At 36.1% G+C, this 27,690-nt stretch overlaps 1 protein-coding gene across 7 annotated transcripts in view; it reads right to left on the bottom strand.

The window, feature by feature from the left end:
* Window positions 1-27,690, bottom strand: part of ERBB4 (erb-b2 receptor tyrosine kinase 4) — a 970,339-nt gene that overhangs the window by 302,297 nt on the left and 640,352 nt on the right. For all 7 annotated transcript variants that reach the window (XM_036022897.1, XM_028510101.2, XM_036022900.1 and 4 more), the window contains exons 4-5: window positions 23,248-23,382; window positions 824-889 (exon numbers count right to left, since the gene is read on the bottom strand). In XM_036022897.1, coding sequence (XP_035878790.1) covers window positions 824-889; window positions 23,248-23,382 — 201 coding nt within the window. The remainder of the gene's footprint in view (window positions 1-823; window positions 890-23,247; window positions 23,383-27,690) is intronic.

The raw sequence follows: 27,690 nt of genomic DNA, 5'->3' as shown, positions 1-27,690 counted from the left end.
CGTTTGTATGTTCAATTTTTAATAATATTTTCTATATGTTTTCTGTACATTTCAAATAGTGTCTGCATTGTTTTCTATATATAATTTCAGCCTTTGCAGGAAGAAAAATTTTATCATTTATGTAGAACATTTTGGTTTTTCTTTTTTAAATAAACCATTTAGCCTTAAGATTACTGAATGTTCAGTGCTGATCTGAGTACCTTATAACTTTAAGAATGCTGAAAAAATAGAAATCTGTATTTTATCAGGTACATTTGGTTTTTAATGTCTTAGCAATGATAAATAGCTCACACATACTTGAACTAATGATTAATACAAGAGACAATATATACAAAGGGCAAGACACATTGTTATTTTATAGTGAATCTATACCCACAATTCACATAGGTTGTAGCACTGTGCCTACAGTGAATAAAATAAATACACAGTGCCATTTCCTTGTATTTATTTTTCTCATGAATGAATGGTGATGTAACTATTTGGAAAAGCCCTGAGATATTCAATTAACCTGAAATTAAGTTATTATTATTACTTTGTGGACATTCAAATTCCCCACTTCCTCTGATGCATAGTCTCTGAAATCAGAGTTATTATCTTTGCTGTTGAGATCATTAACCTAGAAATGACAAAGAAATATAAGGAAGAATTATATATGTTTTATTTGAAAGAAACAAAATTAGGCAGCTTACTTAGATATAAGCAAATTTACCATAAGGAAGCAAACACTCATGTTCATGTTTATGATCACCAGACGTCTGAAAATCATCAATTATTAAAATGACAACCATTTCAAGCTTATGTTTTCTGTCAGTTGAATACTCACAAGTCTGGCAATGGTTTTCTGTGGGGCCCCAGCATCGGCCGGTGCAGGACTTATGGCAACGTCCACCTGCAGGAGAGGAAACAACATAGGCACACTTTCACTCTTGGACTGCATCTCCTCAAAGGAAACATTCCTGCTTCTTTAAGAGGATTTTTATGTCATAGTACAGTTGAAATATGGCTCATAAAATAAACTCATGCACCTGCTTAAGTAACAAAACCCGAATGTCAGCTCTGATTGGTGTCACTCAGTGGACTGAACACAAGCCTGCAAACCAAAGCGTGGCCAGTTTGATTCCCAGTCAGGGCACATGCCTAGATCACGGGCCAGGTCCCCAGTGGGGGGCAAATGAGAGGCAACCACACATTTATGTTTCCCTCTCTTCCTCCCTTCCCCTCTCTCTAAAAATAAATAAATAAAATCTTTTTTTTCAAAAATAAAACACCTGAATGTCAAATACATGTGAAGCTGAAATACAATCTTTTCATATTCAAAATCCTCTCATCATTTTCTATAAAATAAAAAGGAAATCAATGAATTTGTGAATTTTACCATCTGGTAAAAAGTAAATATTTCCATTGAATAAGTTTTGCTTTGATTACCAAGCAGTTTTAAACTTATGACCAACTCTACTTGCTATTATTTCTAAAGTTCATGGCTTACAGTTACCAAGAGTTATTAAGGATTAAATCAATAGTTAAGTGGAAGTATATGAAAACAAGAATGTGTTCTCATAAATGCATTGCAAACCATCAGAATAAAAGGTTGCATACTTAATTTAGATTACATTTAATTGTAGGAAGTCATGAAGAGGATGTGACCATCAGCTGAACCTTGAGCTCAACCTGGGCAATCGGAGGATGGTTCCCTTCCCCCGCCCCCGCCCGCCCTCGGAACGCACCTAATATTCTCAAACTAGCCGCCCTTTCCAGGGTATAACCTCCAGAGAAGAAGCTGTTGTTGAAACCAACTGGACTGCATACATGACTGAACCGAGTTAAAGTCTCTGTATAAACTTTTAAGATTCTGTGGTGGTGTGTGGAAGTCTACTCGTGTTGTGGCCGCTGAAGACAAGCTTCGTACATACATGTGAATTCCCTTTCTCATTAAAACCCTCCCCCTACCAATCTGGAGTTGCCTGCCTCTCTGGTCTCTCCTTGCCCTCAGGCTACAGGGCCAATGTGGTAACTGACAGCTTTATGTGAAAATTTCAAGCATTTAAACAGCTAAATTTGCCAGATTTCTATTATTTAATAACCTCATCTAAAATTACTATTGTTACTACCTTTAGTTTCAAATATTAGCCTTAAGCTCCGGCAGCTGTGTCTTCCTCTTAAAGACTGCCACCATGGATATACTGTATTTTTCAAACCATAAGATGCACCTAGGTTTTAGAAGAGGAAAATAGGGGAAAAAAATTTTGAAGCAAAAAATGTGGTAAAATATTTAATAACATAATATTTCACTAATGTAAGTGTAAACAGAACTCAACGGCGGCATTAACTACCATTATTCCTCCCAAATGTGGGAGTTGGAGCCGGGGGGGGCGGGGAAAAGTGTGTCTTATAGTTTGAAAAATGTGGTGTGCCTCAGCAAATACAGTACCCCAGAGAGAAATTCCCATAAGGACTCAAGAAAAGAAAATTACCTAAAGAGATTGTGCATAATGACTTCCTTTGAAGTTTGTCTCTGAATTCCACAGGTTCACTCTACATTTTTGTGGGTACAAGGGTATGGAATGGGCTTACTTTTAGAATGTAAAGTAGACATAAAATCTATTAAAGCTGAAAGCTTTGTTATAGCATACTCGTTAATCCTTCTCTGTTAATTTTCTAATATTAATTCAAATGCTTACATGCCTATTCAAGACATTTATTTCAACATGTTGCAAAAATCATGGAATAGAGTTTTATCAAATGTTTCCTTCTTTTCTTGACCGGTGGTTTTTAACTTCAAGTTGGAAGTTCTTACACCTGGGTAGCGCGCTCTCTCTCTCTCTCTCTCTCTCTCTCTCTCTCTCTCTCTCTTTCCTTATGAAACTGACTTAGTAAATATATCAAGTTAAATGCTTTCTCAGTTAAGGAACAGGATCAGCAGACACACTCTCTCAGGCTGAACCTCAGACACTCCTAATGGTCCACCCTCTGCAAGTGACAGTAAGATTTCCAAATTAACACAACACTTACTCTCAATTCCAGTCACCTTCTTAAAAAGCATCAGGGCCCATGCCACAACAGAGTTTATTTAAAGCAGTTGTGTTTGCGAAGCACTGCTGCTGACATCACCAGCATATAATATCCTGTCACTCTGCCTGCCATCTGTTTATTTAGATTTGAATGCATTATACTGCATAATGCAAGCTCATTCTAGCTGACAGGAAAAGGACTCCATCTGGCCTGAACAATATAACTTTAATCAGTGATAATGATAATTATTATTAAAAACCTACTGGAGTTCTTTTGAACAAAGCTAATAAATCTAAATTGATTTATACTAGCGGAAATTAGAAAGGACGGTGAAATAAAATGGGACACAGTGAAAACTTTTTCTGAGTCAAAACTTTTTTTATGAGAAAGCAGCGAATGGCAATGCTTTCCTTTAGATGTGTTACAATCCTTTAAATCGTCCACAAAGTGGTCCATTAACTGAAACTATCTGAAGCAGAGGATGATCCCCTGTTTAATCTATAACTTGACTAGTTGTGTTTGGGGCTAAACACAACTAAAATATACAACTAAATAAAATATACAGCTTTACTCACTGTGTCCAGAATACTATCTTTAGCTGGGAAAAAAAAAAAAAAACCTTACAAATGACATTTTAATATTTTCAGTGTTCCTCTTTCATTGAATTGTGTATTGTTTATATTTTATATTTGTAGCATCAATTTACTACCCCAAGACCTACTTCCAGATCCAAAAAGAAAAAGATTATGACTATAAAATTTGAATTTTGTTTATGGTTCTTGACCGAATCATGGCAAGGCCCAACTACTAGGGAAAAAGTGATATAGTGCCCACCCCCATCACATAGAAAGTTTAAATAATTTAACCGTGACTGTTTACATGTCATTATGTGATTTTTTGGTAGTTTTCATTCTTATTTAGGCAGAAATACCTATTATTGCTCTAAAAGGATGCCAGCAATTGCTTCTCTTCTGTGATTTCACTCAATTTTATTTATACTCCCTCTGCCCCTTTTTGGAAACCCGAAGGAGTTGATCACATCTCAGAATTCTGCGTCCCTACATGTGCTGCAGGACTATGAACTGAATGCGCTTCCGTAAACGGTGACTCCTTCCGCCCTGTCCCTCATCTCATTACCCCTAGAGATTTGACCTTTTCAGAATCTGCCCAGGCAGTCAGTTCGGCATTCGTCTTCCAAACTCTGTGGACTATGGCACTTGTGTTAACATTATTTTCACTGAGTTTTTGAAGTTAAGTAAATGTCAAAATATTTGACCAAAAATACTCAACTGGAGATATTTTTGAACTGATGCAGTTGCCACACTTGCATGCCTGCAACCTTGGTCTGATGCTTGTGTACAATTGGGCGGTACAGTTTTATGGATTATTATGTTTACTATGTTTTTAAATTCTGTTTCTAACTTTTGGTTTCCAGCATTGCTGGTGCACAAAAGTGTTAAAAGATGAGAAGGTAGATGAAAGGTTTCCTTACTAATTACGTAACTAAAATTATAAAACAAAACAGAACTTCTTTTTTTTTCTCGCTTTCCTTCCATCTATCTATCCATAAGTATTTCTTGCATACCTCCCATGGCTGTATATGAAGAACGATGTTCAGTATTGGAGTCAGGCTGAAACAGACATCGTGACTACTCTAATAGTGTTTAGAATTGATTCAGCATTATTTTGAAGGAAAAAGGTTTTGACTCCTCTGTATCTAATATTCATTCTCTATCGGTTTAAGGAAAGAAACCAATGAATCTGAATGGTAGCGATCCTAGATCAGGAAAGAAGGGACAGGTTAAGCCTGAACTGGAACATTTCCAGTGTAAGACCTGGAGGCTGCAAGTCCCCTACATCCCTCATACAGTGATTTATGTGTCAGGCATCTACAAGGAAATCAGCCGGAGAGGATACGTATGATCTCTGGAGGGTCCCTTGGTGGTCTCCCAACAGAAAAATACCTTAACTGAGGCTCAATATCTTATTGAGAGCTCCCTTTCTATCCTCCAGTCTCAGATACGCAATACTTAGGCCTGATTTCATGAGGAAAGAGATCATACAGGTCACTAATATTTTAGTGTGACTTGGTCTTCTTGAAAACTCCTTCTCTAGCAGTAAAATTTTAAAACGAGGACAGCAGAAAGAGGGATTAGTCAAATGCTGGCCTCTGTAATTGGGAGAAATGTTTTAGGGCACTAGAATTGCCAGGGCTATCCAAATCTGCCTATTTCCATGTCTAAGTGTGATATTTTCTATTGTTTGTTATAACAATTCTTTTAAAACTATGTGAGAACCCTTACCCAGTGTGGCTCAGTTGTTTGGGTGTTGACTGGCACAGTGAAAGGTCATCTGTTCGATTCCCAGTCACAGCATATGCCTAGGTTGCAGGTTCGGTTGTCAGGGCGTGTACAAGGGGCACCTGATCATTGTTTCTATCTCACATCCAATGTTTCTCTCCCTCTCTTTCTCCCTCCCTTCCCTTCCCTCTAAAAATAAATAAATAAATTTTTTAAGACAAAACAATTCAAAATAAAAATAAAACTATGTGAGAAATGTCACTTTACAATAAGAATCTGCTTGTCCAACCCAGCACAGTGATGGCAAAATTATTTAAATTAATATCTCCTCCTGCTGTCATTCTGACTCAATCAAAGGGGTAAAAATAGAAAATAAAAATTGTAAACAAATATTTCTGTAACTTCTGCAGCCATTTAAATCTTTTAAAATCAGCGTTGATGTGTTTGCACATCAGCGTTATTTTAATTCACAGGCAATCACCTCTGCTTTGACAATGCATTATTTATTGTAGAAGTTAGCAAATATGACTAAGTTCATCTTTCGTGCTCGTCTAGCAGATGTTACTAAAAATGTAGCTTTGCATTCCTTTTTTAGGAACTAGAGTCCCTGAGCCACTTTGATATTTATAAGAGTCACAAATCCATGCTGGAAGTTTTGCTTGTTTGTGGAACTGACAGCAGGGATGGGATTTAATTGTACCCCCGGACTGCTTTCTGCAAGCAATATGCCAGGACAGTTGAAGAGTCACAAAATATGAAGTCACCGCTGACCATAAAAGATTATATCCTCCAACTGCCTCTAGCTAAAGACAGTTCCATTATGTCTCTGGGTTCTCCTTTCAGTCCTTTTAAACTATGGCAGTCCTGACCTCTTAAAACTACTTTTACTGGGGAATGAGTAAGAGAATAATATCTCTTTTTATGACCGTATAATTTAAAAGAAGGACATAGAGCGTTTGCTGAAAGCCTACACTAAACCAGTCTCTATCTGGGCCAGAAGATAAAAAGATGATTAAGTAAGTTTCTTGTCCTCTGGGAGCTTTTAAGTTGCAGGAAATAGGCAGAAAAATATCAAATAATTATGATAACCCTAATATTTGATAAATATAGTTATGCATAAAATGGAGAGCAAGGATTCAAAAAAGGCTCTGCAGAGGGCTGGGTATTTCAATTGGGCTTGCATGTCTAGTTTGTCCAGTCGAAGGGGAGGGAAGGGGAGTTCCAGACTGGATGATTAACCTAAGCAAGGGCACAGAGGCATGGATGAGCACAACTCTTCGGAGACCTAGTGAATAGTTCAGGATCCCTTATGCAGTTTGAATGGAAATAGCAGCTGCAGTGTGAGCTTACAAAGTGTTCTGAAAGTCTCCTACACAGGCTGGAGTTCACTCTGCAGACATATTGTGAAACTGGTCAAGGTGTCTGAGCACTTAAAAGACTTGGTGTGGCCTGCAGAGTATAAGAAGGTTTCAGTTACGTTTCCCAAAAGTTAGTGTGGACACTTGAGTATCTTGTTCACTAGTATGGGGTAAGGTACCCAAATCCATATGTTTTTTTGATGGATATGAGAGAGAGAGAGGCGGGGGGGGAACAGAGAGAAAGAGACAGAGAGAGACAGAGAGAGACAGAGAGAGTCAATGTTCTGCTCACTTGTGCATTCATTGGTTGTATCTTGTATGTGCCCTGACCAGGGATCGATCCTGCCACTTTGGTATATTGGGATAATGCTCTAACCAATGAACAACCCAGCCAGGGCTTACAAACCCATATTTTGAAAACCAGTACCAGGGATTCTGATGGTGATGGTTTCAAGATAACAAAGCACATATGCAAAATACCAGTTTGAGATATAATTCCAAACTCTGTTAACATCATGACCATATTTTAAGACAATGCAGTGGTTGCTCCTCCTTATCTGCAGCTTCACCTCTTCTGGTTTCAGTTATCCGCAGTCAACCATAGTCCAGTAATTAAATGGAAAATTACAGGAAAAAAATAATGTTTTAAATTGCACACCAGCCTGAGCAGCATAATAAAGTCTTGTACTATCCTGTTCTACCCTTCCTGGGATGTGAATGATCCTTCTGTCCAGCACATCAATGCTGTATACACTACCTGCTCCTTAGTAACTTAGTAGCCACCTCAGTATCAAATTGACTGCCACAGTATTGCAATGCTTGTGTCCAAGTAACCCTTATGGTAAACATCTAATGCTATATGGCAATACCTGTGTCATTCACCTCACCTCATCTCATTATGTAAGTTTTGAATCATCTGAAATCATCAGAAGAAGAAGGATGAGTACAGCACAACAAGATATTTGAGAGACAACATTCATATAAATTTAATTACAATATAATCTGTTATATTTATTTATTATTTATACACTATATATAACATATATCACTAGTTGTTAACCTCTTACTGTGCCCAATTTATTAATTAAACTTTATCATAGGTATGTGTGTATAGATTAAAACATTGTTTATACTATCTACCACAGTAGATAGTTACTATCCACCATTTCAGGATAGGGGTTGTTACTCTCCACCATTTCAGGCATCCACTCAGGTCTGGGAACACCTACACCTGGGATAAGGCAGGACTATTGTATTTCCTACTTATTCCAGAGTGTTAGTCCAATCAGATGCTTGGTAATCAAACTTACAGATATAAAGAGTATACAGTTATGCTGTCTCTCATTCCTAGTATTCACTCTTTAATTTGTGGACATATTTCCATTGGGTTGCATTTTTTTTCTCCCTAACAATCCTAAAACATACATAGCTTTTCTGACATTTAAATTCTAAACCACATGTAGTATAGTGAAGTTAAAATACAATTCCAACAAATCAGTAGGGTTTAAAGACATTAATGTAATGTGGAATTACTCTTTCTTTTTTATCAGATGCTAATATTTCCCTTGTTTTTGTCTGACAGTTCTTGCTGCCACGTATTTATTCATGCCCACACTTTTGGTATGTAAATTGACTTTACATTTTTCTCTTCCTCTCAATTCAATCTTCTTATCTTGCCTATGATTTGAAAGTTAATTATTGAATGGAAACTAACTTTTATACATTTTGCTATTTCAGAAAAAGATAAGCAGGTATTTTCACTAACTAGGAAGACAAAGTTAAAAAAACTGTAACTGGAATTTTTCACCTATTAATAAATTAAATCAGAAGTTAGTATTTTGAAATGCTTCCAGTAATCCCTGGATTGAAAAAAGAAATAGAGAATGTCAACCTGGTTAGACGTAGTTTTTCTACAAGCACCGTTATATTATTCAGTCAAACAATCTATAGACAGAGAATTTAGAGTAGCATATATACTTATGTAATCAAGAAGATCTTCAACAAAAGTGTGAAATATATCAGATTTAGTCTGCAGTACTTCTATCCACCCTTTCCTCAGGGGTTCAACTCCCTACAGGTCATTTATGACTGCCAGAGGACTCTTCTGGAACCACTTTCAATGGATTACTGACAGATAGCTAGTGGACTGGCCCATTTATCTGGCACACAGATTCCCACAAAGGTTTGCAAGTCCTGAGCCTACATAGCACATTTCCTTCCTTCCTTCCTTCCTTCCTTCCTCCCTTCCTTCCTTCCTTCCTTCCTTCCTCCCTCCGTCCCTCCCTCCCTCCCTCCCTCTCTCCCTCCTTCCCTCCCTCCCTCCCTTCCTCCCCTCTCTCCCTCCTTCCCGCCCTCCCTCCTTCCTTCCCTCCGTCGCTCTCTCTTTTTCTCTCAAAATCTACTGAGAAATCATAATACCAGAAATCTGGTACACAAATAGGAGGCTGGACAGGGTAGGGTGAGAAAACCTGTAAGAGTATCATTCTTCCAAACCTCTTCAATCAGACACAGGAGGAAGCAGCTGCTCTGTTAGCATGTTGAGTGTAGACAGAGCTGTTTCTACACACAGATGCAAGGAAAATGGGCAGATTTACATAAATTTCAGTCAAAAAGAAACTTGATAATAATCTACTTAGAACGTAGTTCTAATGGTTGATTACCACTTGCATACACAGCCTCATGTGATCATATAAGTGGCTAATGGAAGTAACCTACACTATATTATGTCAAAATGAAATAAACATTGACTATTTCTAATTGAATGGAAAATCTGCTAAAATGGTCTCTATGTTACTGTTGTACATATTCTACACTCCTTCCACCACACCTTTACACCTTATAACACACGTACTATTGTTTGTCCCATTTCATAGGTAAGAGAACAGCAGTAGCCCTAAAATAGAAACAGAGGCTCGCTGCTTTATACCACTTTAGCCCTTTTTTACATAGTATATTTGCCTATCAAAACGTCTTTGTACTTTTTGTACTTCTAAGCGGCTTATTTGACTCTATTACTTGTTTGATAAAGTTCAGCAGTAAAATGGAACTAAAATAAATGTTAGCTAATATAAACACATTTTGGTAAATTGGAATTTATAATTACAATAGGAAATTGCAGCCCTAGTTTAAGGAAGATAAAATATTTGAAAATACCATTAAGCATGTAACCAGTTTACAATGTTGTCATTTACTGCTTTAAGTATTCATAAAAGTGCAGAAAACTCAAGCTTTGAAATCACTTTAATCTGTATTCAATTTCCATTATTTATAATTGACAGAAGCTTGGGCAAGAAACTTTAACCTAAGAGCGGACTTTCCTCATTAGTAAAACACAGATGATGATACTTCCTGTACACATTAGGGGTAACTAAGTGGAGTAACATGTGTAAAGTGTCCAGCATATAATAAGCCTCAATCTATGTTAATCATTTTTCTCCCTCCCTCACATGATTGTACATAAAAACACAAGAGAATGACAAAGAGTTATAGATAGTGATGTGGCAGATAAATCAAGTGACCTGGAGACAGCAGGGCTCAGCAGTGATCACTAGGGTACCACAGTCATGCAACAGGCAAAGAGGAGGGTACAACACATCAGGAACTTTGTCAGGCTTGGCAGACAGGGATGGCGGGTATTAGAGGTCTCAGCATGCCTTGGCAAAGTTTGAGAAGCCATAGCCTCAGCAGTAATGTTACTAATAATCCAACTCAGTGACATCCCACTCTGCTACTAGAATATTACACTTTTGTGTATTTCAAGGTAGTGTGCATGGGAGGAGGGAATGGGTGCAGAGCATATTTCAAGGCATGTGTCAGAAATGGAGAGAGGAACCCATGGGTGGAGCACTTCTTTGGATTACTGCAGAGGATCAGATGTTACCGACGCCAGGGCCTCTGTCCACTCCATGACCCTCATCTGTGAGACTGCTGATCAGAGGTGCAAATCGACCCCTGAGGGACTGCAGCCATCTGCACAGTCCATCCGTGACTGGTGTCATATTCGGGAAGCATGGTTCAGCAGCCAAAATTCAACCAAAAGAACCTCACTCCTCTCAAAGTGCATTAAATGCACTTTGCACATGGCCCCAATTCTAAATCTTTTCTCACTTTGCTCACGTGCCTCTCACTCTCCCTGACGTGTTTCACTCACCACAGCCCACCCCAGGGCCTGTCTTTCTCTCTTCGTGCCTTCTTCCGTCGCAAAGCTTTCACCCTTCTATCCTCCCCCACTGAATCATTATCACATTGTTCAACTTAGCCATCTTCCCTAAATACTTTGTTTTCCCTCAGCATTGTGGTTAAATCATTTTCTGCCCATTTTTTTTAATGTATCCTGAGTACGCATCGCTACAGTCTAGGAAGACTGTGTGTGTGAGTAGGTGTGAGGGGCCATTTGGCCTGGTGGGCTGGAAGGATCAGGCTGGCAGACTCAGAATGTTTGAGCAGGTGGGAAAGAAAAACCCTGAATATTCCAACATTTGTCATTTTTATCCTGTCAGAATAGATATTCCTTGAGAAGCGAGGTACTGGTCTGTTTCACCACGAGCAAAGGACGTTCTATCACATGTGTGTGCCATGGTCTCCAGGAGCAGTGTCTGTTTTTATCTGCCTTCCACTTGACAGCTCTAAGAATAGATCTGTCTCTTCTATGAATTAATAAGAAATGGGTATTATCATGGGAAAACTGAAATGGATGAAATTATGACAAGCTCCTTAAGGGAAGAAACCTTTTTTTTTCTTCACAGTTCCTAACACTACTCAAAACTCAGTAGGCTTTCCCGATCGAATAACCCAACATCTTCGTTACTAAGAGATCAAGGTCTCCACGCTTTAGTGCTGCTAACCCATAGCGCTTCTTCTACCATGTGTAAATAATGAGGGGTCTTGTAGTGTCGGTGGCTGGGACTTTATAATTACAGGTGGGGCCATTAATCTTACAGCCTCTCTTTTTTGTTGTATCTGAGATTGAGACTGAGTTTTTGTTATAGATTGCTAGCCTGTAGCAGTCAGTTGGGGAGATGAGGCATCACTGAGACAGATAACAAAGAAAAATAGGTAACAAATTGGAAAAGATTAGGTAGTTTCATGGTGCTATATTAAACAAATTCTTTGGAGGTATAGCAGCCAGAAGTCTCAACTTATGTTCCTATAATTCTTTCATCTGCCAAAGGGACCTATACATATATAAATGCCATTCCACGTTCTCACACTTAAAATAAAAACAACCACGATAACAAATAGGCACATTTCTAAAATGCCACTGTAAGTCTAAGGAGTGAAATGCGATTTTAAAATTGATGGAGGTTATAAGAAAGTGACCCAAAAGGCATTACAGTCAGTAATGAGCCTAAAATGTCTTGTGTAAAATGTTTTCATTAATTTGCCTTTGAAGTTCATACACAAAAAATTGAATTCAAGAGTAATGGATTTATTATACATTTAAAAATAGGATTCTAACAACAGGTATTTCGATGGAGCTTCATGTTGATGTATTACTAGACATATCTAGAAACTGAGTTATTTACTAAAAAAAGATAAATTACTTACAAACTACTGCATATACATCTATTGTATTCCATCACAATACAATCTGAGACTAAATATCAGCCCTACTACCTATCACTCTGCCCCAGGTAAATGTTTTCTAAAATAGTTATTAGTATTGTAACCAATATAAACCCTTCAAATAGAATCAAAGTCCCTATCAACTAGCATACTGAAGATTTAGCAATACTCAAGATATAAAGCAATTTTCCGAGATAGCAGGCACTGTTCTAGACAATTTATTTACAGTGACAAGATTGGGAGAAACATAATACTACAGATGAGAAAGCCAAGGCCAGAAAGTTTAATAATTTGTCCAAGATCACACAGGAAGTAGTAGGTCTGATGTAGTCCTTAGGTTGGAGCCTAGAACTATTGGCTCTGGATTCCATACTCTTAATCAATATATCACCAAGCATCTAATTCCATCCAATGTACGTTAACAGATATGAGTTTAGTAGTCATGTGGACCGAAGGAGGACAGAATATGGAAAACAGATTAAAATCACTAGAAAGACAAACTTTAGGTATGTCACCATTGGCCTCATTTCTGATAGGCCAAGTGCAAATACTGAGGAAGTTCAATGATTTTAGGAGTTCTAGAAACCATTAGGCAAGAAATTGGAATGAGACCAATAAGCTGGACACTTATTCAAAGTCACCCAGGGAGTGACTTGCATGGAGTTATAACGATGATTTCAGGTCACTTGCCAAGATCTTTGATTCGTAGGTGGGGAATGAGCAGCATTTAGCAGATGACTTCAACGGACAGGGTGCAGGGGGGCTCATATGGATTCCAAGAGCATTACAAATTTGTTCTCCCCATCCTACCTCCCATGCTCACAGAATTGTGGGTGTACTTGCTTATAAATTATGACTTGAAGCTGAGAGAAGGCTGGATGCAACCCCTAGCTGTAGAGTAGGTCACAGGGTAAAAGGCGTCTTTATAGGAGGGGCAGATCTCCAATGACAAACTCTAGAAATGATAACAGCTAATATTTACTGAGCACTTATCATGTGGCAAGCACCATTTGCAACATTTTCACTCTGAATTCTCTGAAATTCTCATTTTCAGACTGAATTCCCCAAATTCAGCCCAATGTGAGAAAAATGAAGGATAAAGGAGCTTAGTAATTATAGTTAGAAATTCCTGGGGCCAAGATTCAAATTCATGTAGAATTCCAGGCTTGAGCTGAGTCCCTACGGCATTCTTTAAGGCAAAGGAGTAGAAGAATAATTGTACCACAAAGTGAAGATTCAAGGGGGTTTGCCCTAGAATAGGGCCAGGTATAAGGTCTTAGTAGGGAAGACAAGGCGAAGAGAGAGGAAGAACAATGATATATAACTTTTTTCTCTTTATGATTACCCATTTAAATATTTTTAAAGTAACATGTGTTTATACTCTTATTCTAAATTAATTTGCTATTGATGAAATGATGTTTTAGGGTTCTTTTCCTCTTCAGATAAAATTCCTGGGCCCACTATATGGGTTAACAGAAATCATGTATTATTTTATAAGAAGATTATAAAACTGCACAATATTAATTTACCTTTGTGTACTAAATCAGACCAGGCAGATGTCTGTCAATTACACAATGACAAGAGCCTGGTAGACACGTGTTTATTCTACTAAAAATACACAGAAAATCTATTCAATGAAATATTTGATATTTAAAATTATACAACATACTGAAATTTAGAAATGAAGATATGATGGTTATTCACCATTCCATAGCTTTTAAAAACTTTCAGTTTTATTGTATTTTTCCTGTAACTTTTTTATCAGTGGGTCTGCATCAGCCTTTTTTTTTTTTTTACTCTGAAAAAATATTCTGGTATATGGTAATTAGTAATAATTAACTATTAACAAAGTATTAACAGTGGAATATAGTTAACTAGTTTAATGTTGTATTCTACTTTGTGGGCACAGAGTTTGAACTGGTGCAAAAGAAAATATTTTTGAAAAGTCTACCAAGATCAAAATCTTTATTTAGAAATGCATGAGGAAGCAGATGAATGAAAGTGGCTGATCAAGACACCTAATTTCCAGATAACTCTTCCTTTGCACACTTCTGAATCAACCTTTTTGTTTTCTTTTATATACTTTTCTTACATACACTTAAAGGAGAACTTTAAAAGAAATGTCACTGCATAATTTCCTTACCATTTTTTCTTCCCTGCTTAGAAAAAGCACCTACAATTGCCAAAAGAATCACCTCTAAATAGAACATAATTTGTTCTTGCCAGGCAGCGAAGAATTATTAAATGTTGCATAGGGCTGCTTGCAACAATCTAGACTTGAAAGATTGTTAAGTGGGTTAGCAGCTTGATCTTCTTATTCATTTTTCTCCATCTCCCTGTAGAGATGCCAGCTCCCCTGCCCCGACACTCCAGTGTAACCAGCAATCTCTCCTCTACTTCTGCTCCAAACTTTGAAATAAAAGTGACTTAATGAGAGGACGCTGGTAGGAGAGGGACGAGGCTCATAAAACTTAATCTTGGCAAAGGCGATGAGGGGGACTTAAATACACAATTCTCAGTTATTTGTAAACATCTTCTTTGTACCTCAAAGTTTCTGCTAAGTGATGAGAAATTAGAGAAGGAAAAGAAAATAGTAAGTTCTTCAAATTCTAATGAATTGTGCAACTGCATTCTGTGAAACCCCTTCCATCAGTAAACCGGAATAAGCATGTGAAGAGTAACAAAATCCGTATATGAATAATGGTTGCAGAACAGGGCACAGGCACAGGTGTAATAACTCAGAACCTATTACAGAGTGAGCAGATCCGAGAAAAGTAGGAGGCAGATAACACATAAGGGATTCCCCAGGTAATACTTAAGGGTATAATTTCATTCAGTTTTACATAGTTGCCTTATACATCAAATATACAATCAGGCTTTTGTGTTTTGAAAAATCAACTACGGAATTCTTTGTGAATCTCTTCTACATGTTTTAGGTATTTGTCATTTGAGTCAATATGAATGTTATTTGGTTCAGATGAGTACTTTTTGAAAATTTAAGTCAGTTTTTGTCAAACCAGCATTTGAACCCCTATACTTAATTCTTTCAGGCTTAGAACTACTTGTATAGCATCATATTGTAGGATGACTCAACATTTACATAGGATTATGTATTTTTAAGTTGTAAAGAAAGAATAAAAAGTGTCGAAGATCACCAGATATATTAATAATTCCCAATATATTAAAAATATTGTGGAAAATACACATAAAATAAAGTTTACCATCTAAACCATTTTTTATTGTGGTAGTGGGAAATAGTTATTTTTTTTTATTTTTCATATTTCAATACCAGATTCTTTTTTAAATGTAATCTTTATTATATTTTTTTCCACTTCTATTTAGTCCCCTTACACCCCCTCACCTTTTGAATGTAGTTTAGTGGTATTAAATACATTCACATTGTTCTGCAACATTTACACCCATAAGTCTCTTCATCTTGTAAAACTGAAATAACACACTCACTGAATAATCCTCACTCCCCCCTCTCCTCTGCTCCTAGCAAGACCGGCATATTTTTTGTCATTCTGACTGTGACTACTCTGCATATCATATGTAAGTGAACTCAGAGAGTATTAGTCTTTTTTCAAAATAACCGGCTTACTTCCTTTAGCATAACATCCTCAAGGTTCCCCTACATTGTGGCATGTCAGAATTTGCTTCCTTTTTCAGGGTACATACATTCCATATTTTGCTTATTCATTCATCCATTCACATATCTGGGAATGATTTATCTTTCATTAAATTACCTTGATTAGATTTTTCTTGGTTGTCATGAGATTTAAACAGAGTGTATAGTTCTTATTACTGTTTTTCCCCAATAAGATAAATGCCATTCAGTTCTAAAAATTTCCAGTTCCAAAAACTCACCATTTCAAAACGTGTTAGGAATTACTAATAAAACAACAACAACAACAACCCTGATTATTCTGATTGCTTGGTCTTTCTTCATTTTGTGAAAGCCCTTTTCATAATATCAGTGACTTTTGCCGAAGTAAAAGTGTCTTTTTTACAATGAAGAGTCCCATAGTGAAAGGTTTGCTAAAACTTACTTTAAAGTAAGTTTCAGAGAAACAATACAATCTAAGCACTGCCCCACACTGGATAATTTGAACCCCAGAGATCTGCTGTTTCATGAAATTTTGACCTTTTCAATCATTCACTGGAAGACGGCAAGTCCTTATTCTAAAAATTGCAAGTTGCCAAGGCTCTCAGTGACCCCAAAACGGGCTCTCGATGCCTACCTTAGAGGAATTCTGTAAAAATTGGAAAAAGGTTTTTACAAGGTCTGGGATACTCCAGGCCCAGAAGGCCACAGGCTCTTAAAGCATTGTTACTGTTATTGTTGAAATTAGTAACAGAATTTTCACATAAATGCAGAGAGCCACATATTCTAAAAGAGAGAACTCGTGTATTCAGCGTTTCGCTCATTTGCAGTAAGCTGATACATCCTATGCTACTTTGAATCGCATATGGCCTGAACTACATTAATCATAATAGGCTTTGCTAATCACTTGACTAGCATAGTGATCCTGCACTAGGCTAATGCTACTTGTACCTGCCCCTAGAATCAATTGGAAAATTTGACAACAGGTAGATTCTCATCCTCAACCAGACTGACTCAAAGAGAATCCCAGGGAGTAGATTCTGATGCATATTTAAGTTTAGAATCCATTAATCTACTTATCTCTGGACATAAAGAACCTTGTCCTTGAGTAATGATGTTAGACCATAATACACAACACCTCCGCTGTCACTTTACGTAAAAATAATTTTCCTTCTAACAAGCTATGGTCATGAAAATGTATTTAGAGGGAAACAATTGATCATTTTCAGAGCTAGAGTAGTGTGCTCGTGGGGTACAAAGGAGTTAGTCTCTGAGGCAGGAACTCAGTGTACGGTGAGAAAGGGAACATTTCTGTAAGACTTTTACTCAAATAGAGGTAATGCCTGCGTATCATCCTGGCAGAACTCTTTAGTGCAAGGCGTCAACAGATACAGAAGCTAAATATACTGCTTAATAATTAAAAAAAAAAAAAACATTAGCAGAATATGACCCTGAAGAGTCAGATATTTTACCTCTATAAATATTTAGTAAAGCTGCTCTCTTCCTAAAAAGGTTGTTCTTTCCTGAGTTGTGGCTGTGTGTGTTTGTGTGTGCACTTGTGTGTCTCACTCAGCATTTTCCCCTCAGGGGACTAGGGGGCATAATCTGTTCACACCGAGCATGACCTGAAGGCTTAATTTCCTCTCTGCACCACTCTGGAGATAGACGATCAACATCGGGCAGGGCTGAGCCGGGCATTACCCGCAGGGGGCTGTTGCTGCTCACGCATGGCAGGAGTGTACACAGCCCACTGTCAGATCTTCTAGAATTTTCAGAACTGGTTGGTAAACACAGCCATTACAAAATGTTAAATTATATAAATGACCAATTAGATTTTAGTTAAACAAAGGTAATCTATGCTTAAAGTTCATCATTTCCTGATCTGTTTCCTGCATTTTCTATTATCTCTACAACTGAGTTTATTTACATCTTTTGAATCTGCGTGGTGGGAATGCTACATAATTACACACTAACCGCACTCTTCCAAAATCCACATTGATCGCTCAAAAGGGACGGTGATAGAAATGTTTACGCCGTGGGAATAAGCAAGCTCTACAAATTACTGTGTTTACTACTATTTTTTAACAGTGGCTATTATATATTTTACCACATACCACTGACATGTGGTATAATTTAAGACTGAAGAAACAGTGGTTTAGGGAATGCATTGTTAAAACTTTTCTAAGGGGACCACAACGTATTCTGTGCTGGCAATGGGAACTACTTTAAGTAACAAATTGATGTTTTGACTAATTCAGAAACCAAAGATGCAACGAGCCTTCACCTGGTGCGGAGGTTCAAAGCCTAGGGGAGAATAAAGGAGATGGCACTTAAGGTTTGGAACTGGCCCGGGAGTCCCAGTGGTGAGGAACGTCCTCACCAGTAACACGTGCGCAGGAACACAGATATCAAGGTTGTGCCTCTCTGCTTCCCTCTTCCCATAGCACTTCTTATTAGCAAAAGCATGTTAATAAATAGTCTCATTTATGCTTTGAATGAATCGGGGTACAGTGGGTTTTAAAGCAGCGGAGAGTGTGCCAGCACAGCTGTGAGGTCACTGGAGTCACTGTCAGCACAGGTGGGGTTGGCAGTAAGAAGATAAGGCCAAAGAGGGGAGAAGCTGCAGCAGTTATTCCAGATTTGAAGTGATTTATATGCAAAAGGGAAATAGAAACTAACTTATAATCACAAACTGTGGGGGCCAGTATGTGTATATGTAAGTCTTTGTATGAGCATTGACATAATATGTTTATACATGTATTTATTATATACAAATGAATTCTATGAAATATCTCTTCTTGTGAATCTAGTCTCACAGGCCCTCTAAATATGGGTCAGGTTCAAGTTCTTACTTTCTCATTAAGAACACTAACGCAACAGCAGACCTGCCACTTGATCTTATGTTTTGAAATACATTCCTAGGTTCTATTAGTTCTACTTGCTAATATTTTATTTAAAGTAATTATAACTGAATTTCTAAGTGATCTTTAGTTCCTTTGTTTGTGTTTTATTATTGAGGACCATGGATCCTATTTCTATTTTACAGTCTTTTCAGTAAGCACTCTTGAATTTGTAAGGATTCATTTATTCTTTTAAATATTTTTACATTTTCTTATTTCCTTAATTTCTGTCTTTACCTAAAAATCATTTTTAAAAAGTATGCATGATTTGAGTGTATATTTGCATTTATGTAAAATTGGATATAATACATAGAAACTGAAACTGTACTGAAATTCATTGTGTGTATATTTTCCTGCTACTTTTTTTACTCATCTACAAAATCCCAAACTTAGAAGTATGCTTCTATTGTATGCAAATATATTAATACCAAACAAGTAAAAATATTGGTAAAGTAAAAAAATCAGGTTTCACACTTTTTTATATTGAGACAATTGTTTTCTAGTTCAAGAAAGTTATCTATATAGGACACAACATACAATATTAGCAAGGAGTGGGCAATTATTAAGATATATGAGTCATAAAGAAAACATTATTTTAAGTTTTGCCAATATATTTAACTCAGACAGAACATCTGGTTTAAACAACTAATTACTCCTGACATTATGTTTGTGAACATAATGCTCTTTTATGGATTTGTCAGTTCCCACACATTCCCGTTTCAATCATTAGTTGTTTTGTTGTTGTTGTTGTTGTTTTTGTTTGTTTTAGAAAGCAATTGAGAATTAGTGGTGCATCTGTTGCCAGCTAAAGAAAAGACTGTAGGATCTAGAGTAACTGAGGTTTGGGTTTCTTCCTTTCGTTATCTCCATGAAGTCCGGTTCCCTTATATGTGCACACCCCATTCTTTCATCCAGTCATTCATTGAGGGACATTTGGGGAGCTTCTATCTCTTAGCGACTCTGAAGGAGGCAACTATGGACACAGGTATGCAAATATCTCCTTGAGGCCCCACTTTCACTTTTTGTATATATAATAAGAAGTGGGGTTGCTGGATGATGCAGTAGTTCTATTTTTAATTTTTGAGGAACCACCATTTCATTTTCCATAGAAATTGCACTCTTTTACAATTTCATCAAAACTGCACAGAAGTGTCAGTTTCTTGACATCTTCATCAACACTTGCTATTTTATTTTCATAGTAGTGATTCTAGTTGGTGTGAGGTGATATTTCATGGTTTTCATATGCATTTCTCTAATAATTGGTCTCATAAATGGTCAATAATGTTGACCATTTTATATGCCTATTGGCTATTTACATATCATCTTTGGAGAATGTCTATTCATGTCTTTTGCCAATTTCTGAATCAAGTTTCTTATTTTTTGTTGTTGAGTCATAGGAGTTCTTCACATATTCTGAATATTAACCCCTTATCAGGTATAAATTTTATAATTTTTTTCTCCCATTCTGTAAATTGCCTTTTTACTCTTTGATTGTGTCACTTAATGCACATACATTTTAAGTGGGATATAGACCCATTTTTCAATTTTTGTTTATGTTGTGTTTATAGTGTCATACCCAAGAATCATTATCATGAATCTATTCCTCTAATTTTTTCAGTTCTATTACTTTAATTTATTTATTTATTTATTTTTTAAAGATTTTGTTTATTTATTTTTAGAGAGGGAAGGGGGGAGAGAGAGAGAGAGAGAGAGAGAGAGAGAGAAACATCAATGTGCGGTTGCTGGGGGTTATGGCCTGCAACCCAGGAATGTACCCTTGCTGGGAATCGAACCTGGGACACTTTGGTTCCCAGTCCGTGCTCAATCCACTGAGCTACGCCAGCCAGGGCACTTTAATTTATTTTTAGAGAGATTGGAAGGGACAGTGAAAGAGAAGGAAAGAAACATCAATGTGCGGCTCCCTCTCATGTACCCCTTACTGGTGACACGGCCCAGGCATGTGCCCTGACTGGGCATCAAACTGGCAACCCTTTGGTTCACAGTCCACTGAGCCACCTAAGCCAGGGCTATTTTTTTACTCGAGGAGTTTTACAATTTTGGATTTTATATTTAGGTATTTAACACATTTTGAATTAATTTTTTAATATAATGCAAGATAAATGTCTAACTTTAATCTTGTGGCTATCTAGTTTTCCTAATACCACTTGTTAAGGTGACTGTCCTTTGTAAAATAGTATTAGTGCCTACTGCTGCTTCAAAACTCCCTTACATATTAATTCTACTATTACACCTTTTTATTTAATGTACTACTAAAGAAGCATATAGCCATATTATATATTTACTTTTTAAGTATGATGGTAAATGCATTTTAATATATTTTTGTGTAATTATTTGTAATATCTTTCATATGCTTATTAATTTTTATGAGTTTACAATATAAAATATTTATTTTGTGACACTTCATTCATTTAAAGATATTATAAGAAGCATACTATGGGTTTCACTAGACTTCTGCAAGGGTCTATGGCCTCAAAAAATATTAAGAATTTAGAGATTTTTTTTCAGTAACTTATGCAACAGATGAAGTCTAAAACTAGAGTGATGTAATATTTTAGGAGGCCTCACCTGGAGAAGAGCAGCTATGGAAAATCAAGAACTAAACAAATTCAGCATGATTTAATGACTAAATAAATGCCAAGACTAAGGGAAAGGTGAAGTCAATGATGACCACGCAATTTTTAACTTAGGTGACTGAGTGGCTGGTGGTGTGTAGCCCCGGAAGTCATCAGCATAGAAGTTGCATTTAAAACCATAGGGTGCCTGTGGTTACCAGTGGGGGGAAAGTAAAGGAAAATCTGGCTGAGCATAAAATCATAGGTAATCACTATTCAGACCTGCCAATTCGTTATGATCAACCAGGCTGTCATGTAGTATATAGAATGAGTCAGCAAGTAGGACTAGTATGTAAAGAATAAAACTTTGATAAGCAATTGGTGGTTAATTTGTAAAGGACCATTCATTATGACTCTACTTTGCATTTATAATTTGTGTGCCTGCAATTATTTGCAGGCAAAAGAAATGCAGCTCTATTTGCCTAATTATAGGCACAACCATCCAAATTTGCCCTGAAAAGAATAGCACAAAGAGATACCATCTGTGAAAGCGCAGCAAACCCCTCAGACCTTTTTTCCTCCAACCTGCAAGCCTGGAGGACACACTTCCTTTGCCCTTCTGCCGAGAGCCTCATTCTTGCCTGATCTTGTTCGCACATTACAGGCGAGGCACTCCAACAAGCAGAGAGTCAGTGGGCCTTTCCTCTTATCAAACCATTATGCGTTTTCCACACATAATGCACCATAGTCTAAGCAGACTGAAAACGGCAGCCATTTCTGAAGCACATCATTTGCCTTGTTAATGTGAATAGATTCAATCTGTTATTCACAGGTAATTTTACAAGGTAGGCAACTTGAACCCTGTAAAGATGAAATCACATACACATTTCTGCCCTAAGCCGACAGGAAAATTATGTTATTCTACTTTAAAAAAATTCAGCTGTTTATTGAAAGCGCAGCTGTCAGATTGAATCAAATATATTCATATTTCCCCATTAAATTCTTAGGACCATGATGAAACTTAATAATTGTCCCTTGGAGTTTGATTTCCTATAAGGCATCATAATACAGTCAGTACAATTTCAAATAATTATTGAACTGTGTGAAGACAGTTATGATTTCAGGTGGGAAATATTTAATAGTCTGAGAAATATAAAACCAAGGTTAACATTTGATAAAGGTTCTGTTCTCACACAAACCACAGTAATAATAAATATGGGGGCAATATAGTCTGCTTTATGAAAATGGCACATATTTCTGGCAGAATAATTTTCAGAGGTTTTAATGATTCAAATATTACTTGCTCATCACTTAATCATATTAAAAACTTTGAATCTCGTAAATTATCTGTGGTAGAAACAATACATTTTAAGAATGGAAAATTAGGGCATTTATTAGGCTGACTAACACCAGAACATAACATATATTTCTTCTATATAAAACCCATGTGCCCGTATGCTAATAATGTTTGGAATTGTCTGGAAGGTTTTAGGGGCAAAGGAAGGCTTAGAGATTCTAAAATGTTCCATATTTTTATTTTTTTAATTTTTAAAAAAATGACAATGCAGAGGAAGGCACATTGTTGTTCTACCTTTCTGTCAGTGGTGTGGGCATCCCATAAAGGTGAAGCAGCAGTTAGTCCCAGCCTTAAGTTCATAGACAATGTATTTAGGCATTGAAGATTCAGCAACATAATTGAACATAATTGAGTGTTATTGAAAGGAATCGCGCTAAGAAAATGAGAAGTCGTAAAGGGGGAGTATCACTCCAAAAAGAGACAATTAGAAGTAAATGTTTGTTCTAGCATATAAAACTGAACATTTCAGTGGACACAATCAAAATTCAAAATATTATCAATACCATGATAAATGAAAGCTGTTCATCTTCACAAGAACTAGGAGGACATTTTCAGACATCAAAAAGGATGATACTACTCACATCCTGAGCTACCATTTGTTGACACCAGAGTCAAGTTGGAAGGCCATGGATTCCGAACAATATCTTGCCAATGAATTGTGTCTGCATAACAAAGAAATTTGTTCTGGTCTACATAGACTCCACCATTTAGGATTTCTGTATTAAAACAAACAAACAAACAAACAAAGGGAGATTTGTTGTCAAACTTTTTGTTGATGAAAAGGTAGTCAATAAAAATGATTTACTCTTAAAATATTTTCAATGTTAAGTTAGAATTACTTGGTTAATAGCCAGGATATCTTTTAAAATATTTTTGATTGAGTGATATAAATTAAATGGCAGAAATTTGAAAAGATTAAAAAATGCAAAGTAAAATGATCACTTATAACCCAAACACTCAGAGTGAAAACATTCTTAACATTTTAATATAGATGCTATATTAAATTTAATATAGATGCTATAATGCTATCAGTCTCTTTTCTGTTCTTTTCTCCTGAAATTGAAGTAACATTGTATATAATATTTCACAACCTGATAATTATAATATTAAATTGTGAGTAGCTAGTGGTAATTAAATATAATTCTACATTATTTCTAATGAGAATACGATATACCAGAGTACAAATTAAATACTATCTATTTAAACAATTCGCTGTTGCTGGTCACTTGCTTATCTTAGATTAGTTCTTTAAAATAAATTTCCACAAATGATACTATAAGATTACACAGTATGGATATTTTTTGAATACTTTTAAGACTTTTGGTCCAAGTTGTCAAATTTCCCTTAAGAAAAATTGTTTTAGTTGATGTGACTTTGGCTGGAATAAGTAGGTAAATAGACCAAAAAGGAAGCTGAAATTAAAGAATGCCTCAATCACAAAAATGCTATCTCAAATGTAATCAATAGAATTGCCAATTATTCTTTATGAACAACACAATACAGAACAGAATAAGAACCCTGTGGTTCACTGGAACAGGGGCATGCCATGGGATAAAATACACTGATGCCGATTTTCACCTGTTTTTCTAAATCACAACACTTGCCTTGATTAGGCAACTTGTCTCCCTGAACAATTGATCAGACACATAGATTCCCTTTCAGTCAGCTTTAAGTTATCCAGTGAACAATAGCTACTTCCTCCAAAAATACTATTGATGTTGCTTGGAAAAAAAATGGTTAGAAATATACTTTGTATTTTTCTGCTCGAATTCTATCACACTTCCCCATCTTGTTTAATAAAACTCACAATTTAAGAGAAATCATATATCAAGTTGTAAAGCATTCAGTTACAAGTACCAAAAAAACCAATGAATAGTGGTTTAAATAGCTAGAGGGTGATTTTTCTCACATAATAAGGAACTACAGAAGGCTGTTGTGAATCTTAGTTGAGCTGCTCCACAGTGCCCACAGCCTGTCTTGTGTGCTGGCTTTATTCTGTCCAGGCCCAAGACGGCTCCCGTGTCCAAAGGTGTTGGTGTGAACACAAGGCATGTGAAGGAAGAAGAGCAAGCAAGGGCCTTCTCCTAGTAAGGCACCAACTACGTATTTGGGAAGACATGCTCTCCTTGGGGATTAAGTCTGCACTTCATTGGCCAACACACTATCCTACAGCCATTGTTACTGCAAAAGAGGCTGAGGAAGCAAGTGTTTAGGCAGAAATATTGCTACTGGAACAAAACCCAGACAAGCACGTGTGTCAGTGAAGGGGAGGAATATGGGAATTGGGGAAGGCAAGCAACTCTGTCTCCCATGGTTGGCTTGAGAGAAATCACCTCACCTGTGCAGTGTGCCCAACTAAATTTGTGTGAGTCAGCTAGAACAAAAAAGGGAGATAAAATATGAAAGGAACAAGGGAAGGGACAGCAAGAAAAGGACTATTTTTGGAAGTGAGACCGAGGGGCACATCTAAACCGTCTTACTGTGTTGCATGTATAAAATCCTCCAGATTTATTTTGACATTGCAGGGCTTTCTGCATTTAAAATCACTCATATTTCCATCCCTGGCTATTGGCTTCATTTTCTCCAGTAAGAAAAAAAAAAATAAAGAAACAAAAGAAATCTGATAATCTTTCTACTTCTAAATCTCAGTTCATTATTTTTCATAAGCTAACCATACAACCTTCATCAAAGCAGAAGGGAGCTGTAAGATGTAAGAGTGATTGTGAAAATGAATTTCTACATTAATGTTTGGCATTAGGTTTCTATCTAAGAAATGTGACGATCTCATACTAATAGCTTCCTCATGAGACACGAGGTGATGCTCTTCTTCTACAGGAATAATTCTTCATCAGATGACAGAGAAAGGAGATTTTAACTGCTATCCAGGAAATAAAGGTTATTTTTCAGTCTACATTTGGAAAGTTCTACTTAAAAAAAAATTGAAGAGAAAAGGTGATAGCTCAAACATTGTGGAAAGAGCCTGTATTTTTCAGGAGTCACATTTTAATTCAAATAGTTTATACTGAAGGAACATAGTATCCATTTCTAACTTCCTATCTAGACATATTCAAATAGAATCAGATCATATTATATTGAATAATAATCTCATCAAATCCCTTTCTTCAACAAAATTAATCTGCTACCAATGTTTACATTTGTCTCTTAGAAATACTCCATTCAAGAGATTGGCTTATACTTCAGAGGGGTTTAGAAAGAAGGCAATGATAATTCAAGTATAATCTTACATGTTAAATTTCAAATTAAAACTACAGTCAGGATACTTTTGTCATCCTAAATTCAAAACCCAGCATCTGCTAGCAATTCTGGTTGGGAGGATTTATAATTTTTTGTATTTAATGATATATAGTTTACTCATGTATGCATGTATTTTCCCTGAAAATAGACTTTTTTCTTCTATGTTTGGCTTAGAACCTATTCTTTGTTGAATGTCAAACCCCGCAATCAGAAATTGTGTATTTTATTGACATTTATAGAAGAGTTTTAACGTATACTATATCTTAATGTTCTTTTGACCATCTTTTATTTAAATATTTTATTCACTAATTTTTGGAGAGATTAAAGGAGGAAGAGAAACATCCATGTGAGAGAGAAACATCATTAAGTTGCCTCTCATACATATCCCAATCAGGGACCAAACCCACAACTCAGGCATGTGCCCTGACCAGGAATTGAACCACTGACCTTTCACTTTGAGGGATGGTGCCCAACCAACTAAGTCACATTGGTAGAGCATTTTTGGATCATCTTGATTACTTAATTACATCAGGATATAAGTTAAAAAGTTACATTTATTGATTTGTACAGTTTACACTGATTTTCTAACTTTATGTGATTTTTAAATATTATTTAATATGTTTTTGTAGGAAAATATTGTTAGATTTAGTTCTGAAATAAGAAAATTCTAGGGAAAGGTATTGACCTATAAGAAAGTTGTTAAGGCACAGATTATTTACTGGACAAAAGGGATACCTAATGTCCCGCCTGGGCTGATTATAGAGACTTAATTCCATATTTTTTTATGAGAAAGATGATCAAAAATTAGGAAAAGAGAAAAACATGATAAAGTATTTATCTAAGAACATACCGAAAAAGCCTGTCTATACTTTGATCGATCTTTGTTAACACCAGAACAGCAGCGCTTTCCATTAGTATCAGTGAAGACTTATCGAAAGGTGCCATCTGTGTTACACCAAGACTTTCCTTCCCATTATCATGAAATAAAATGATTAATAATTAAGTTTTAAAACCATGGCAAAAAAGACAGTTTCGAATGCTAAGCAGGAGAAGCAAATGGGACATAAATTTATTTGATATTCAAACAAAGATGCACACAATCTGGAAGAGTGAAATGAATAACTCAAAGTTTTAAATAAGCAAGTAAGCTCAAGGTCATCTCATTTCATTGTATTTCACTTCCACTGTAGGTAATATATCAGAGTAAATTAAGAGAAATACAATTAGATTCTTGGCAATTAGAATAATTGGTAGAATAAAGCTACCATGCCTTTTTTATATTATATAAAAATATTTCCAGCAAGTTCACAAAACAGTACTGTGTTTTTAAATAAAAGGTATGGTTAAATATTATAAGCTATATTAAATATGACACTCTATGAAAAAAGCATTTCGTTACTGAAAAATTCCAGTAAACACATAATATGTTTGTTTCTCAAACATTACTTACTAGATTAATGTAAGTCAAGTGATGAGATTAGGAATTTTTTGTATTTAAAGTAAATTGTAAACCACACTATTCTTTAATATATTGAATTTAATATATACAGAAAGCATACAATTTGTAACTGAAATATTAGATTAAACTCCATGAAGGCAGGGGATATTTTTCATTGCTGCATCTATTGTATCAAATCTAGAGCAATAAATATTTTTTTTAATTGAGCTGAAAAAAGTACCATGGAATTTTCCACCAACATTGATCAGTTAACTTCTGTTTTTTTCTAATTTCAAATTATATCCTGATGAAGTAAAATAAAGAATAAAAG

This window comes from Phyllostomus discolor, chromosome 4 (genome assembly GCF_004126475.2).
Source record: "Phyllostomus discolor isolate MPI-MPIP mPhyDis1 chromosome 4, mPhyDis1.pri.v3, whole genome shotgun sequence".
In the NCBI taxonomy this organism is placed as follows: Eukaryota; Metazoa; Chordata; class Mammalia; order Chiroptera; family Phyllostomidae; genus Phyllostomus; species Phyllostomus discolor.
Note: the sequence above shows the minus strand (reverse complement) of the source record. Positions and strands in the feature narration are given on the sequence as shown.